At 37.1% G+C, this 17,369-nt stretch overlaps 1 protein-coding gene across 1 annotated transcript; it reads right to left on the bottom strand.

The window, feature by feature from the left end:
* Positions 1-8,223: 8,223 nt before the first annotated feature.
* LOC145130182 (uncharacterized) lies at positions 8,224-9,000 on the bottom strand. Its single transcript, XM_079065022.1, has 2 exons — positions 8,481-9,000; positions 8,224-8,333 (listed from the first exon to the last, which is right to left on the bottom strand). Exons 1-2 carry the CDS (start codon positions 8,998-9,000, stop codon positions 8,224-8,226), a joined length of 630 nt encoding a protein of 209 aa, XP_078921148.1.
* Positions 9,001-17,369: the final 8,369 nt, after the last annotated feature.

Genomic DNA, 17,369 nt, shown 5'->3' with positions numbered 1-17,369 from the left:
AACACCCAGAATGTAGAAGGTTAATTATGGAAATAAAACATTATTTCTAAAGGTCAACTCGTTGAGTTTAAGGCATAAACTCGACGTGTTGGAAAGTTGGGGCGTGCGTTTTGGAAGACCAACTCGACGAGTTGGGGATGATCAACTCGACGAGTTGGACGGGGTTTGGGAAACCCTAAAATAGGGACTTTGCACCCTATTTAAACACCTTAAGCTTTAGGGTTTGGCCTCATTTCCAGCCTCCATTGTCCTAACCCTAAATCTCGAAACCCTAAGCCATTTTTGGTGATTGTGAGCTAATCTTGTGCATTCTTGGTGAGTTTGAAGAAGAAGGAGCTTGAAGGAGGAGCAAGAATGTGTAGGAGGATTGTAGATCCATAAGTTGGGCTTCGTTTCTGATTCATCGAAGGTATAAAGCTTCAACCTTGTCTATGGCATGCTTAGATCTAGTCTTAGGATGCTTTATTTTATGTTTTGGTCCAAGTATAATGGTTGTTGAGATTTGGACGTCCTATTTGGGCAAACCCTTTCAGATCTAAAGTCTTGAGGGGCTTTCATCGCATAGAGGTGCCAACTTTGTGGCCCTAGTAGCTCCATTCAACCTCTAATCTCTTGTTTTGGCCTTTCAAGCCCCAAATGGCCATGCATGTGGACTAAGTTTAGGACTTTACGTGATATTTTGGTTCTTATGGTCCAAATCTATCACCTCATGGTCTACCTTGCGGTTTTGGTGGTTTTGGATTAAGACCTTGGCCCTTTTTGGGTTAGGGTTTGAGCTTATTCTCTTTAGGAAGGGATTAATGGGTAAAGTTGGAAAATGTACCCTTCTAAAAGGTATTTCCAATATAGATCTAGAGTATTGGGTTCAGATCTGAAGAATAAAGGCTTAATGCATTAAGAAGGGCTAACAGACTGAAGAACTCGACGAGTTCATAGAGGAACTCGAAAATTTGGGTTGAAGTATCCCGTTTCTGTTAATAAGGAAGAACTCGACGAGTTGGATCGCGATTTCACAATTCTGTGATTCATGGGAACTCGGTGAGTTGAAGGGTAAACTCGACGAGTTGAGTCAACTCGGAGCGTTGACTTTGACTTTGACCATGGTTGACCCTAATGGGTTATGAGTATGAAATGACAGCTAAAGGATTGTTTGGTTCAGGGATTGAGTAGAGCTGATTTCGGGGCAGAGACGTTTCAACTATCATCCGACATTTGAGGTGAGTTTCCTCCTATTTGAATGGGTCGAAGGCACCAATGTCGGCCCGTATATATATATATATATATATATATATATATATATATATATATATATATATATATATGTTTATATGTTTTCCGGATTACGATCCGATGTCGGGCGATGCCCGAGGAATGTTTGTTATGCTTGAGGTCTTTGTGATTCTTGCATGTGTCAGTATTTGTATGTTTTTGGATTACGATCCGACGTCGGGCGGTGCCCGAGGAATGTTTATATGTAGGCTTTCCGGACTAAGGTCCGATGTCGGGCGGTGTCCGATGAATGTTTATATGTATTCTTTTCCGGACTAAGGTCCGATGTCGGGCGGTGCCCGAGGAATGTTTATATGTATGCTTTTCCGGACTAATGTCTGATTTCGGGCGGTGCCCGAGGAATGTTTATATGTATTCTTTTCCGGACTAAGGTCCGATGTCGGGCGGTGCCCGAGGAATGTTTATATGTGTGTTTTCGGACTACGGTTCAATGTCGGGCGGTACCCGATGACTATGTGCATGTTAGATTATAGTTGTTGTCTGTGTGATACTTGTATGTGCCTGGTAGGGAGGTGAGTGTCGGAAAAGTCTCGTATCTTATCACTAGCTGAATGTGAACAGGGTTCCATATCTCATCATTAGCAGAGCAGGGGCGGGGCCCATGATAGGCGATGCCTTAGGACTGGAGCAATTAGTACAGTGTGTGATTCTTTATGTACTAGCATGATTATATGATATTGTTTGTATGTGTATAGCGGGTGAGGCCCAGTGACAGGCGGGGCCTGGAAGAAACATATATGTATACCGAGCGGGGATCGATGCCAGGCGGGGCTCGATGCCAGGCGAGGCCTGATGCCGAGCGGGGCCCGAGGAAGGAGCGAAGGCCCAATATATGTGATTATGTGTATGGTATGCGGTAGTATGGGGAACTCACTAAGCTTCGTGCTTACGATTTACCATTTTGGTTTCAGGTATTTCTGATAGCAAAGGGAAGAGCTCAGGATGAATGCATTGCACTCACCATGATGTAATCCTGGGATGTTTACTCTGATGTTTTGATTTGGAAAATCTGATAATAATGCTTTGAGATACTTTGACTTATGTTTGATGGAATGTTTTGATAACTATAGTTTATTTAATAAATAAAAATCAAATTTTTGGGACCGTATTTTATGAGTGTTACATTATACATTTTAGATTGTTATTTCAGAAACTTTTGATCAATAATAAAGTATGATGCTATTTTGTGTATAAAAATTGAAAATCATCCAAAATTTAATCGATACGCATGTATTCTCCCCCAAATATTAAAATTGTAAAAGATGGGCCGTAAAAACTCACATTTGATGTGTGATCTCTTCTAGGCTCAGTTTTGGTGAAACTTTACGTGAGAAACCGCATCTTGACGTCTTTTTTTGAGTTAAAACAAATCCCATGACTGTTTTGTAATATTTTAAACTAAAGGGACTTGTTTTGAAATACTTTATATTTAAAAAGGGCTGATTTGTAATTTATCTAACACAATGGACCGTTTTGTGATAAATTATATCCAAAAAGGGTCATTTTGTAATGACTAAATCAAATGGGACCTATTTTGAAGAGATTTATAGCAAGGGCTTATTTCGATTTAAAATTACTACTGGAGGGACTGGTTCTGACAAATCTAACAATTGATAAAATGGTTCATCTTTTTTGTTACATCAGGAAAGGAACAGAGAGACAAAGAAATAAAATTGGGGAGCTCCTCCGTCGATGGCTGGAGATCGCGAGTAGGGGGCCGGCAGCGTAGGGCTGCTCCGACGGTTTCGTTTTTCTTCTAGTCCGATCGGCTGCAACGGAAGAGAGGAAGGAAGGGGCATGGTATTCTTCGTTTTCTTGTCTGATTGTAGAAGGAGAAGACGAATTGAAGCAAAAAATGGGGAGCTGTCGTTGATTGTTTCGTCGGCGAGGGCTGCTCCAACAACTTCCTTCTTCTTCTGGTCCGATCGGTTGCAATACAAGAAGGGAAGGAATGGGAAATGAATTCTCTGTTTCTCATCTGATCGGAGAAGGAAATCATGAAGGCATTCATCAGAAAGAAGGGCGTGGTTGGGCAGTGGTGAATCGGAAAAGCACCATCGATGCTCAATCTAGTCGAAGAAAAGAAGAAATGAACGAACGGGGGCAGCTAGGCTGCTGTTGAGTGGCAGAGAAGGCTTCTCTTTCTTTCGTCCGACAACAATCATGCAAGGAGGGAAGGGTAGAGAGGCTGAGATGGTGGCGCTAGTGCCTTGGCTCGCCGACAGTCGCCTCCGACGGAAGAATCCCCCCGACGGGAACTGTTTTGGTCACCGATGGGTAGCAGCAACAAGTAGAGGGTGTTTGGGTGGTGTTTCTCGATGGGGAAAAGGTGGAGGAGGGATGCCGGTGCCCCTTTATGGTGGCCAAAAGATTACCCACCTCCGGTGGGAGGTTTATCATCGAACACACAAAAATAAAAGAAGATGAAAGGGGGAGATAGAGTGAGAGAGACAAGATGTTAGTGTTGGATTAGGTGTCTAAGCCCATAACTATTTTGGTATGTACTTGACCCGATTATGAGCATGGTCCTTTTGGGTTGCCTTCACCATAGCAACTGATAGGATGAATTAAGGAGAAAGAGGATTAATTATAATTTATTAATATATTATAATAATGATATATTAAAGGAGAAATCATATTGTTTAATTAATATTGATCAAGAATTAATTTAGAATTAATTTTGTGGTCAAAAGAGATTAATTAAATAAAGGGGACTGATACTGTAATTATAAGATAGTTACAAAGTTGGGCTTAGGATCCATAAGGATGCAATGGACGAATTCTATATGAGAGTCCATATAGAAATCGTCCAAAGGGCCTTCTGGAAGGATATTTGGGCTGCTTAAGGACTAAGCAACTGGATTAGGGTTTCCAAGTTGATAACCCTAGAAGCCTCAACTATAAAAGGAACCCTCTAGGCCACCAAATTCGTGGCTAACCTTCTAAAAGAGCCCTTGGACGAATTTTGTGCCTCCTCCTTCCTCTCCTAAGTCATCTTGTTGCTAATGGTGTTTGTGACTCCATTAGAGGTGCAACACTTGGGGCACTAAGCTTTCAGAAGTCAAGATCAAGAAGGTTTGTGATTGTTATTGCTACATAACAATCAAGGTAAGATCTAAACCCTAATTATATGTTAATTTCGATTAAAGTATGCTAGATCTAGGGTTTATGAGCGTTGGATGATTATTTTCATGATAACTATAGAAAACCTTGATCCAAAGTATTAGGGTTGCATGTACACCATAGGATTGATGTAATGCCCAAAACCCATCAGTTAGAGAGAGGGATAAATGACAGAGAAAGAGTTCGGGGGAAGAGGGTGTACCCTATTTCGTTTAAGTGGAGCATTTCTTGTACAATTTGAAGTCTTCACTGACTTTTTGATAGATATTTTGGGAACATCAATTTAATGTATCTTTTTGTGATGTGATCATCGATTCTCGATTCTCGTGTCATCATCTCGTCTTGTCAAATTTTTCTAAAAGTGTTTGCTTATTGTCTCGGTCATGTTCTAGAAGCGCATATGGAGTTCAATTCCGATATACCAAACTCCGGGAATCAACGTTTAAAGCTTCGCGATTAATTGCTTCAGATTCAACAAATTTTACGAATATTATTTTGTGCGAGATTAAAAATGTGATAAAAATGTAATAAAATAATAGACCATAGTATGAGTTAAAAACGTGCACAAAAATAATTTACAAGGCTCGTAGCTAATTCAAACGAAGCAATGCACAGTTCATTTCAGGAAAATCAGGTAAATAGTGATTTTTATAACTTTAAAGAGGCGTAACTTCTTCATACGATCTCCGTTTTGGACGTTCTTTATATTCACGAAATCAGGAGAACGTAATCTATTCAAACTTCTTATCCATAACTCTTAGATATACTTAATACAAAATTTTATTTTTAACGTCACAAATAAATTTAATTTTTGGTGATTTTCGATTCAATCTTCAACGATAGATGGTTTGAGCAGTTTGAGATGTTCTAAAAGTAATTATGAATATAATATGTTTAATATACATTATAAACATAAAATTACACACAATTGGTCCTTAATATATAGCGGTTCGAGGTGGTTTGACCGCCGAACTTTGACCAATTTTTACCAATTATTACACCACCTCGAGTAAATTGACCGTGCCACACATTTAGACATTTTTCGCACACGACATGCGTACAATCAAGGCTACCAATCATTCCCGGAAAGTCATGTCTCTCTTCATGAGCCAAATATAACCTCTGAATACCATTTGAAGTAGGTTTATGCAAATATTCTTGGTGAAAATCCTCATACACACATGCGCAAAACCAATCTACACAATCAATTGCGATCCTTTCGGATACTTTCAAATACTTTTAAATACTCGTCAGATGCATAAAAGGCTATACAATATCCAAAATATCTAAGTGCAGTCGCACATTTTTGTATACTACTAAAACTCATTCTTCCTCTAGCATCGAGTTTTTGTTTAAAATAATCATAACGGACCTCTAAAGCATTACTAATACGTAAAAATACAACTTTATTTAGACGGAAACGACGCCTAAACGAATCATCATTATAAAGACAATTATCGGCAAAGTAATCACGTACCAATAAGTCATGTGTGGCCTGGCGATCTCGATTGACAACCGCTCTTGAATGCGAAACAGACGAACTTTCTTCATCGTGTATGTGTCGCACAACATTGAAGAACGTCGAAATGGATTCTCCGTCGTCATCGAAATCGAAATTCTTAAAGAACCATAAATATGTTTTTAAGAGAGTATATGACTTGAATGTAAAATTGTTTATGTAAATGTGGTGTTTATATAGGTTAGGTTTATATATTTAAAAAAAAATTAAGAAATCTTTTGACCGTTGAACGGCTAAAAGGAGGAAATGGGTTTGATTGATCGTGATCGATCGTTGAAGGGAACACGGAGGACCACAAAAACGCCCGACCACAAATGGTCGGGGAGGTGTGCACAGACAACGTTCGTGGTCACGTAGACCACGAGCCCCTTCGTCGTTGGTATACCGGATGGTCTAAAAGATTTTTTTTTTTAACATATGTGTGAACTCAGGATAATATTGAGTTTGAATTTAATCTAAAAAGTGGACTTGGAAATGTGTGCATGGCCGAAAAGAACATTTTGATTTAGATCTAATTCTAGTTGAGTCGGTTAACCATAAGTTTCCTTGTAATTTTCATAGTTTCCCATTTTTATGAATATAGTAACTCAGCATATCTTACTGTATTCTTAAATCTATATTTTTTTTTTGTCCCAAACGAATTAGTAATTTTCATAGTTTCCCATTTTTTAGAGGCACCAATCCAACAGCATCAGGTACCTGCTAAGCCAAATGCTACATACCCTTTGGTAGGATGGTTGTCATTAGAGTTAAGAGATGTGTTTTTTGGTATTATTGAAGTTTTATAAATAATTATTATTTATCAATTACTTTCTCCAAACAACAGACGAAAATAATTATGAGACTATCATATGTCCAAGTTTGTCGACAAAATATGTTGAAGTTCATATTTTTTTAATTAAATCATATTAAACCTATCCGATGACCTTTTAATTTTCAACGCGAAAACATTAGCATAACATCCATTTCTGCCACAAGTCCATGAGTTAGTCATGACTATCCTGCTGGTTTAACCTTTGTTTCTCCTTTTCTTCTCATCAGTCACATCGGACCTTTAATGTTATAAAGACTATAAGAGCATCTCCATCGGCTCTTTCAAACCCATTGCAAAGAAAATTTGAAAGCCACATCAGCAATCATCTTTCAACTTTAGAAAGACTTGCAAAGGTGTCAACTCATCATTATATCAATTCTTGATTTTCTTTATTTTATTTCTTTAGTGATTAATAATAAATAGAAATTAAACATATATTTTAGTTTTTCAAGGATTGAATATTAATTTGTGTTGGTTACGTTCGCTTCTTTCCTAACCTATACAAAAATATGTATAATAATTATTTTTTATTTAAGCTGAAACTTATTATATTTATATTTACTACATAAGAAAACATATAAAAATTATTTTTTATTGAATTAAATTTTAATTGATTTTATATTATACAAGAAACTTATGCATGTACGTTATATATATATATATATATATATATATATATATATATATATATATATAAAGTAATTGTTGATGTGGCAGTGGAGACCACTTTTGAAAGATGAGCGTTATTGCACTGATGTAAGTAGTCATTGCAAAACTGATGTGGCGCAATTGAAAGATTAGTGGCATTGCACTGATGTGGATGATCTAACATCCCTCAAAATAATGGTCTTGCTTATTTATTTTTGGATCCCAAACTTAAGAATGAAAAGTTAGAAATGGTTTGTGATCTTGATTTAGATTGATGTTTTGTCTATTGGTTTAATCGGTGATCCTATTTAATAAGTCAATTGTATAAATTTAATACCTAGTTATTTTTGTTATTGAGTTATTAATTTGAAAATTAATTTAACAAACAAAGATATATTCGGTAAAAACTGTTAATGTATCCTACATCGGTGCGACACGTTCTTATAAGTGACTATATATGTTGGAGTCTTCCCTCTCTCCATAAGACCGCATGGTGTGTGTGAGGAATTTCCCTTATTTTTTCACTGTCACGTCATCATTTCCCTCACTAAATCTCAATGAAATGGTGGGAAACTTCCCTCACTATTTGTTTTTTTTATTTTTTTTAAATAAAATTAATTCATTTTTATGATTTATAATTTTTAAATTATTAATAAACATAAAATTTAATTAAAAATAAAAGGCATTTCATTAATTAAAATAAAAATTACATTAAACCTTATATTTAAATAAGTAGAAAATTAAAAAAAAAAACACAAACAAAAAATCAAACAAACCACAACATAGAAAACATAATTAATATCCTAATTTAAAAAAAAAACAAAATACATCACTCGGAATCATCGTCCTCGTCATCGACCTCATCGTCTTCATCATTCTCCTGAACGTCACTCTCGTCATCAGAATCTTCGCTATCGACGAACATATCAGAATCCTCGTCTGATTCGTCAAACAAATCATCGTGTCAATACTCTATCGGCGGCTGAATATGAGCCCTATAAATGTGCTCCACCAAATCAGTACGAAGGACGTGATGAATGTCGCGATTGTGTACTTCTCTTCTATTTTCCCAATACTCTTGTGTACCAACGGCTACTCCTTCAACATTTGGCAAAATTTCATTTTCGTTGTACCGACATATCGCTCTTCCTTCATCTTCAAGAATCATATTATGCAATATGATACATGCATACATTACGTGATGTAACCTTCTCACTTCATATAATCTTGTTCCAAATGCTAGTACTTGCCAACACCTCTTAAGTACAACAAATGTTCGCTCCACATTCTTCCTAGCTGACTCTTGCGCCTCTTTAAACTTTTTCCTTTTAGGGTCGTTAGAACATGTAAACGATTTCACAAAAACATACAAGGGAGGATATATACCGTCAGTAAGATAGTATCCACGCTTATATGCTACCCCATTTGCTTGAAAAGGTACATCGTGCGACTTTCCAAGGTAGATATCGTTGAATACCGGCGACTGGTCTAGCACATTGATGTCATTGTTTGCACCAGCTGGACCAAAGAATGCATGCCATATCCAAAGATCATGTGATGCAATAGCCTCTAGAACGATCGTCGACTCTTTGTGGTCGCCTCTCATGTACTGACCATGCCATGTGTAACGACCGTAGATCAGGGCTAGTCAATTTAGAGACGATAATCATCAAAAATGACGTTTTGATGGAAGATTATTTAGAAGGATTAATCTTAACTAAGTTATAGTATATGTTACAAGGATTCCGTACATATAAAGAACGCCGAAATCCGAGTTATAACGAAGAAGTTATGACCTGTCGAAGCTTCGCGACAGAACCGACACGACACAGCGCGACGTAAATAGTGAATTTACGTTAGAGCGATATTTGGCCTTAGCGATCTAAATGAAAGTCGTAGAATACGTTAAACCGAGAGCGTGCATAAAAAGAACGTCTAAATCTGACTTCGTATGAGGAAGTTATGATTTTTCGAAGTTTCAGCATTAGTAGTATGCAGCCCGAAACTCGAGATTGAGGTCGAGCGATATTTAGCCAAAACTTTCTAAATGAGAATTGAAGATCTCATCAATAGTAGTCCAACGATAAAAAGACAGATGAAAACGGAGTTCAGATGAAGGAGTTATGAATTTCGAACGGAGTTTTCCTGTCCCGGCCTACTAAAAATAATATATTAATAATATATTAAAATTAAAGTCAAAATTAGTCAGCGGAGTCTAAACGAGAGTTGTAGATCATAATCTCACCTATGCGTGGATATAAAGAACGTCGAAAACAGAGTTCGTATGCCAAAGTTATGAATTTCTGAAGTTCGGGGCGCGAAACCCCAAAACTGTCAGAGTTCACGACGTGAATACAGTGTTCACGACGTGAACTCAGTATTTATGACTTCTGGAGCCTGACAGACACAAGTGGCGATGACGCACCTGATGACTATTGAATTCACGACGTGAGAACTTAAAACTCACGACGTGAGAGCTGAAAAATGACCCTATAAATAGAAATCGAGGGTCAGCCGATTTTGGTTGCTCTATCTCTTCTCTCCCACTCCCGATACTCTCTCTAAGCCCTATTTTAACCCCCCGAAGCCCCGGTATCATCCCGAGACACGAAGCAAGTCCCGAAGCCCGAAGATCCCGAGAAGAAAAGAGTTTCCGAGCCGAAGCTCTGCCTACGAGAAGCCCGGTGTGTGAAGATCTTCCAGTTTCACCGATGAAGTACTACTCTTAGAGCCGTAGTGTTGTCCGATCATCTTCTGATCAAGTGAGTGTATAGTCCCTTTCATAAACACGATAATAATAGAAGTATTGTTTGAATGTATTAAGTATATTGTTGTTTATATGTGTGAGTGCGTAGTTACTTTCTTCTAACACATAAATACGAAGTATTTGCTATGAAATACGTGCTATGTGTTTATATATTGTTTGTCTATTTGAGATGGGCATAGAATTGATGTTTTATACAGGTGTTAAATGATTTAAACTGTGTAAGTATTTGTATCTACGAAAATGTTGGGTAGAACATGGGTAGATGGGATAGTTGGTGACTATGGAGTTAGCGCGTATTGTATAAACCTTAGTGACTATGGAGTTAGCGCCTATTGTTAAGTAAACCTTGGTGACTATGGAGTTAGCACCTATTGTATAAACCTTGGTGACTATGGAGTTAGCGCCTACTGTTAAGTAAACCTTGGTGACTATGGAGTTAGCGCATATTGTATAAACCTTGGTGACTATGGAGTTAGCGCCTATCGTTAAGTAAACCTTGGTGACTATGGAGTTAACGCCTACTGTTAAGTAAACCTTGGTGACTATGGAGTTAGCGCCTATTGTATAAACCTTGGTGATTATGGAGTTAGCGCCTACTGTTTAGTAAACCTTGGTGACTATGGAGTTAGTGCCTACTGTTAAGTGAACCTTGGTGACTATGGAGTTAGCACCTGATAGCTATGGATTTAGTACCTAATAGATAAACTTTGGCAGCAATGGACTTCGTGCCAATTCCTTAGGTCAATCCTTAGGAACGAATGAATAAAGGATAGTTAATTCTTAGGGTAAAACCTTAAGAAATAAAGAAGATAATGGGGATGGGTAATTGGGTTGATTGTTTGATGATTAAATACAATAATTATATTATTGTGGGTTGAAAACCCTATATGCTCACCAGGCTCCCAAACCTGACCCACTCAGTTTTCGTTGCATTACAGGTAATGGCACAAGAGTATAAGTTGGTGGACTTGACGAGAGATTTTGGATTATAGATCAGTAGTTATAAATAACTGTTGTAAGGTCTATTTTATACTGTTTATGCTTTTGGTCTGTATCGGAACATGACATCCCGAGATTTTGTTATTTAATGAAAATACATTCCTTTAAAGAAATGCTTTGATAAATTCTTATCACATTTTGTTTTGGGAACAAATTCCGCAACTGTTTTCTGTAAACGATTACTCTGATTTTAAAACAAAGCATAAACAAATCGGTCTTTTCTGGCCGTGAAAATGGGGATGTCACAGTTGGTATCAGAGCATTAGTTTAAGCGAACTAGGAATTTGTAGGAAATTTCTAGACTTAAACTTAGAATGCTAAGTAATGATCGTGAGGAGTGTGTCTAAAATATTTTAGGTAGTACACCTAAATTGACACGAGCACTACTTTATTTTAGGAAAGATGCCTAAAATGCCTTTATGTGCTAAATGCTATATGCTATTATTTGTTCGGATGTATGGTCTGTTGCCGACCGGATCTGGAAATTTTATGTGCTCAGATTTCTAAACGTCTAATTACGATATTAGAACTGGCATGTAATTTTTCAAAGTAATGAGGAGGAATATGCGCCTAAACCTTCCTCTATCTATATTCTCGTCTCGATACATCGAACGACCGCTTTGGTGTGCAGAACATTATGGTGAAGACTCGTAGAGAATTGAGTAAATGGAGGAAATGAAAGGCTTATGATAGTGAATGACACCTATCGGAAGATATCGTAAGAGTGGTATCTTGCCTTTAAAATATGTCTGATAAAATGACGGAACGTTAGAGGAGTACGGTACGTCTGAAGTACACCTTCGATTGGCAGGATGATGGAGAGATTGGTGTAATTCTTGAGGTTGTCTCATCACCCGATATTTCCATCACCAATCGAGTTGAAGTAGAATTGATGATTGAAGATATGCAATGAAGAAGTCCTAGTAGAGTCTAGGGAAATTGTTTATGATTATTTGGACACATTCGTATGTGTTAAATTGTTTTGTGATTTTAGGACTTGGGGACTGCGAGACAATACTTGGGACGAGTATGAGTAGGTGTGAAAGGTAGTAGATGCATATACTACCGGAAGCACAGGACTCACACTTGGATCAGGGAAAGTCACAAGGTTACCAAGAAGCTAGTGATTGGTCTCGCTTTATTCAAGTATGTCGTTACCATTGTTTCGGTAGTGACTAAGAAGATGATTGATATTCCGACCCTAGCGGTCATATCAAATTAAGTCCGACTACGATGAGTTGTTACGTGGTTCATTGAACCAAGTTCGAGGTAGCATCTGACTCAATTCAGAAGATTGAAATCAATGCGATCGATAGCATTGCGCTCGTTGTTAAGGAAGCTTGTAGCTAGAAATGCTACATGTAAAAATGTGATTATATCACATTAGAATATGAAGGAAGGTATATTCCATTCTGGAATTTGACTCTAAGAGACTTGAGTCTAAGCGTTGCATCATACGATTAGAGGTCATTAGAACACGACCCATCGGTCTGTTACAATAGATAAAGGAAAGTATTTATCCTAAGAAGAAGAAGGAGTCCTCAATAAGGATTTATTTTGTAACTCGAAGGTTACGATTGAAAGTACAACATAGTATGAAGAGCAGATGCAGGATTGAGCACTACCTGCTATCGAGAAGTCCAAGAGTTAGATACTCTTTCGAGGAAACATAGAACTTACAGTTATTACCTAGGATGAAGAGATAACGTATGGAATCATTATACAAGTCCTATTTCGTTGATGATTCCGGGACGTAATCATCCTAAGGGGGAGATAATTGTAACGTCCGTAGATCAGGGCTAGTCAATTTAGAGACGATAAACATCAAAAATGACTTTTTGATGGAAGATTATTTAGAAGGATTAATCTTAACTAAGTTATAGTATATGTTACAAGGATTCCGTACATATAAAGAACGCCGAAATCCGAGTTATAACGAAGAAGTTATGACCTGTCGAAGCTTCGCGACCGAACCGACACGGCACAGCGCGACGTAAATAGCGAATTTATGTTAGAGCGATATTTGGCCTTAGCGATCTAAATGAAAGTCGTAGAATACGTTAAACCGAGAGCGTGCATAAAAAGAACGTCTAAATTTGACTTCGTATGAGAAAGTTATGATTTTTCGAAGTTTCAGCATTAGCAGTATGCAGCCCGAAACTCGAGATTGAGGTCGAGCGATATTTAGCCAAAACTTTCTAAATGAGAATTGAAGATCTCATCAATATTAGTCCAACGATAAAAAGACAGACGAAAACGGAGTTCAGATTAAGGAGTTATGAATTTCGAACGGAGTTTTCCTGTCCCGGCCTACTAAATATAATATATTAATAATATATTAAAATTAAAGTCAAAATTAGCCAACGGAGTCTAAACGATAGTTGTAGAGCATAATCTCACCTACGCGTGGATATAAAGAACGTCGAAAACGGAGTTCTTATGCGAAAGTTATGAATTTCTGAAGTTCGGGGCGCGAAACCCCAAAACTGTCAGATTTCACGACGTGAATACAGTGTTCACGACGTGAACTCAGTATTTATGACTTCTAGAGCCTGACAGACGAAAGTGGCGATGACGCACCTGATGACTATTGAATTCACGACGTGAGAACTTAAAACTCACGACGTGAGAGCTGAAAAATGACCCTATAAATAGAAATCGAGGGTCAGTCGATTTTGGTTGCTCTATCTCTTCTCTCCCACTCCCGATACTCTCTCTAAGCCCTATTTTAACCCCCCGAAATCCCAGTATCATCCCGAGACACGAAGCAAGTCCCGAAGCCCGAAGATCCCGAGAAGAAAAGAGTTTCCGAGCCGAAGCTCTGCCTGCGAGAAGCCCGGTGTGTGAAGATCTTCCAGTTTCACCGAAGAAGTACTACTCTTAGAGCCGTAGTGCTGTCCGATCATCTTCTGATCAAGTGAGTGTATAGTCCCTTTCATAAACACGATAATAATACAAGTATTGTTTGAATGTATTAAGTATATTGTTGTTTATATGTGTGAGTGCGTAGTTACTTTCTTCTAACACATAAATACGAAGTATTTGCTATGAAATACGTGCTATATGTTTATATATTGTTTGTCTATTTGAGATGGGCATAGAATTGATGTTTTATACAGGTGTTAAATGATTTAAACTGTGTAAGTATTTGTATCTACGAAAATGTTGGGTAGAACATGGGTAGATGGGATAGTTGGTGACTATGGAGTTAGCGCCTATTGTATAAACCTTGGTGAGTATGGAGTTAGCGCCTACTGTTAAGTAAACCTTGGTGACTATGGAGTTAGCGCCTATTGTATAAACCTTGGTGACTATGGAGTTAGCGCCTACTGTTAAGTAAACCTTGGTGACTATGGAGTTAGCGCCTATTGTATAAACCTTGGTGACTATGGAGTTAGCGCCTATCGTTAAGTAAACCTTGGTGACTATGGAGTTAGCGCCTACTGTTAAGTAAACCTTGGTGACTATGGAGTTAGCGCCTATTGTATAAACCTTGGTGATTATGGAGTTAGCGCCTACTGTTTAGTAAACATTGGTGACTATGGAGTTAGCGTCTACTGTTAAGTGAACCTTGGTGACTATGGAGTTAGCACCTGATAGCTATGGATTTAGTACCTAATAGATAAACTTTGGCAGCAATGGACTTCGTGCCAATTCCTTAGGTCAATCCTTAGGAACGAATGAATAAATGATAGTTGATTCTTAGGGTAAAACCTTAAGAAATAAAGAAGATAATGGGGATGGGTAATTGGGTTGATTGTTTGATGATTAAATATAATAATTATATTATTGTGGGTTGAAAACCCTATATGCGCACCAGGCTCCCAAGCCTGACCCACTCAGTGTTCGTTGTATTACAGGTAATGGCACAAGAGTATAAGTTGGTGGACTTGACGAGAGATTTTGGATTATAGATCAGTAGTTATAAATAACTGTTGTAAGGTCTATTTTATACTGTTTATGATTTTGGTCTGTATCGGAACATGACATCTCGAGATTTTGTTATTTAATGAAAATACATTCCTTTAAAGAAATGCTTTGATAAATTCTTATCACATTTTGTTTTGGGAACAAATTCCGCAACTGTTTTCTGTAAACGATTACTCTGATTTTAAAACAAAGCATAAACAAATCGGTTTTTTCTGGCCGTGAAAATGGGGATGTCACACCATGCGTTGGGGCATAATGACCAACTCCAATGCATGCAATCGATACTACCTAGCATTCCAGGGAATCTATGTTTGCCTTCGTGCACTGTGTACAATTGGTGGATATCGTTCATAGTTGGTTTGCACAAATATCGTTGCACATAAACCAAACAGATCGCTTTTCAGAACTTGTACACACACTCCCGCACGGTATGCTCTGACATCCAAAAATACTCATCACATTTGTCTGTGCCCATGTCGTATGCTAACTGACGAATAGCAGTCATGCATTTTTAAATTGGAGAGAAACCTTTTATCCGTCTCGCATCCATTTTTCATTGGAAATATGGAAAACAGCCTTCCAAATCGCCAACAATACGTAAGAATACTTCATTTCTCATCCGGAACCGACGTCGAAACTTTACAACATAGATGACGTCATCTGCAAAGTAGTCTTCTATAAGACGATCATGTCCGGCCTCGCGATTTCTACGCAACGTCAGGTTTCTTAGCTTAGATTGTGCACGTGATGTTTCACCTCGTTGGTTTTGAAAGTATGCAACCGTTTTCGCCATGATGAAACCGATAAACATAGCCTCCTCTTGAGCCGTTGAATCGGATGATGAAGATGATGACATTTTGATTAATATTTTTTGGAGAGAGTAAGAAGGTATGGGTTAAAAAAATGTTGGGTGTTGTGGTATTTATAGTGGGGGAATAGAAAAAAAATTATATATATATATATATATATATATATATATATATATATATATATATATAACCGTTAGAACCGTTAAAAAAAATCAACAACCAATCACGTGTAGAGTGAGAATGCGGCAAGTCTTCCGCTCGTCCGGTTCTCGCGCATCACTTCCCGCACCCCTGGTGCGGTGTTCATCGGAACGGGAAACGCCCCGCCCCTCCTTCCCGCACCGGCTCCGTCCGGTCTAATGACTCTTTTTGATAGACAATTTTGGGCTCCACATATATTTACAAAAACTTATACCAAACATACTTTGTAATTTATAAAACACAAAACTAATTGTTAATATATTTTATATCGGTGCGACATAGTTATTTATATCTTTGTATATATTGTAGTCACATTTATCTCAATAATGACTCTTTTGGAGAGACAATATTAAATTCAACATATATCTTGCATGATATTATTAGAGACGTTGTCTGCATACATGGATTAACACATCTTTGTCTATCTTTATTGAGCTTCCGTCTCTAATAGAAAGTGTTAATGTATTACATATCAGTGTAATAATGTATTATATCTCTATATATGTTTGAAGCCCCTTATTTTTATAAAGACTTTTTAAGAGATAGTAATAAACTACAAAATATATATATATATATATATATATATATATATATATATATATATATATATATAAAAGACTTATTAAGAGATAGTACTAAACTACAATATATATAAAGACACGGTTATTTGTTTATTGTCATTAGACTCACATTTGTGACCAAAATTACTCCAACCATACTTTGTAATTTGTATAATTGTATCCATATAAATCTTCTAATGTTGTATGATTATTTCCTCAAGAAAAATCATTTATTACATACCTGACATAAAGTAAAAGTTCAATGACCACCTTTTTTTTATAGATCTTACACCCAATTTGTATAGTTTATTTTATTTAAATTGTTCAAAAATAAAATTAAACAATAGTTATACATACATATCAACAAAGAAATTTCTAATTTACTTTTTGTCGACAACACACATAGAACATGATTCTTTTAAATTTAGTTTATGGTACTTGCGTTACATGTGTAAACCCTTGGCTAGTTTTGAGTGCTTACCAAAAGTTCGGTGACAATCGTGAGCATGGAAAAAGTAATGCCTTAATTATTATTATTATTCTTATTTAAGTTTTTTATATTTTATTTGATGATTGAATTTTGGGACTTGTAGCTTTCAATGGTCCTAATTTTATCCTCTAAATTCTTAAAATCTTCACTTTTTTCCATGTTTGTATGGTTTAACATCCACCACTCTTGGATCTTATCCATGTCCAATCCTTATCTCGC

This window comes from Lactuca virosa, chromosome 8 (genome assembly GCF_052849685.1).
Source record: "Lactuca virosa cultivar CGN04683 chromosome 8, Lactuca_virosa_CGN04683_v6, whole genome shotgun sequence".
Taxonomy (NCBI): Eukaryota; Viridiplantae; Streptophyta; class Magnoliopsida; order Asterales; family Asteraceae; genus Lactuca; species Lactuca virosa.
The sequence above is the reverse complement of the archived record's forward strand: the minus strand, read 5'-3'. Positions and strand labels throughout refer to the sequence as shown.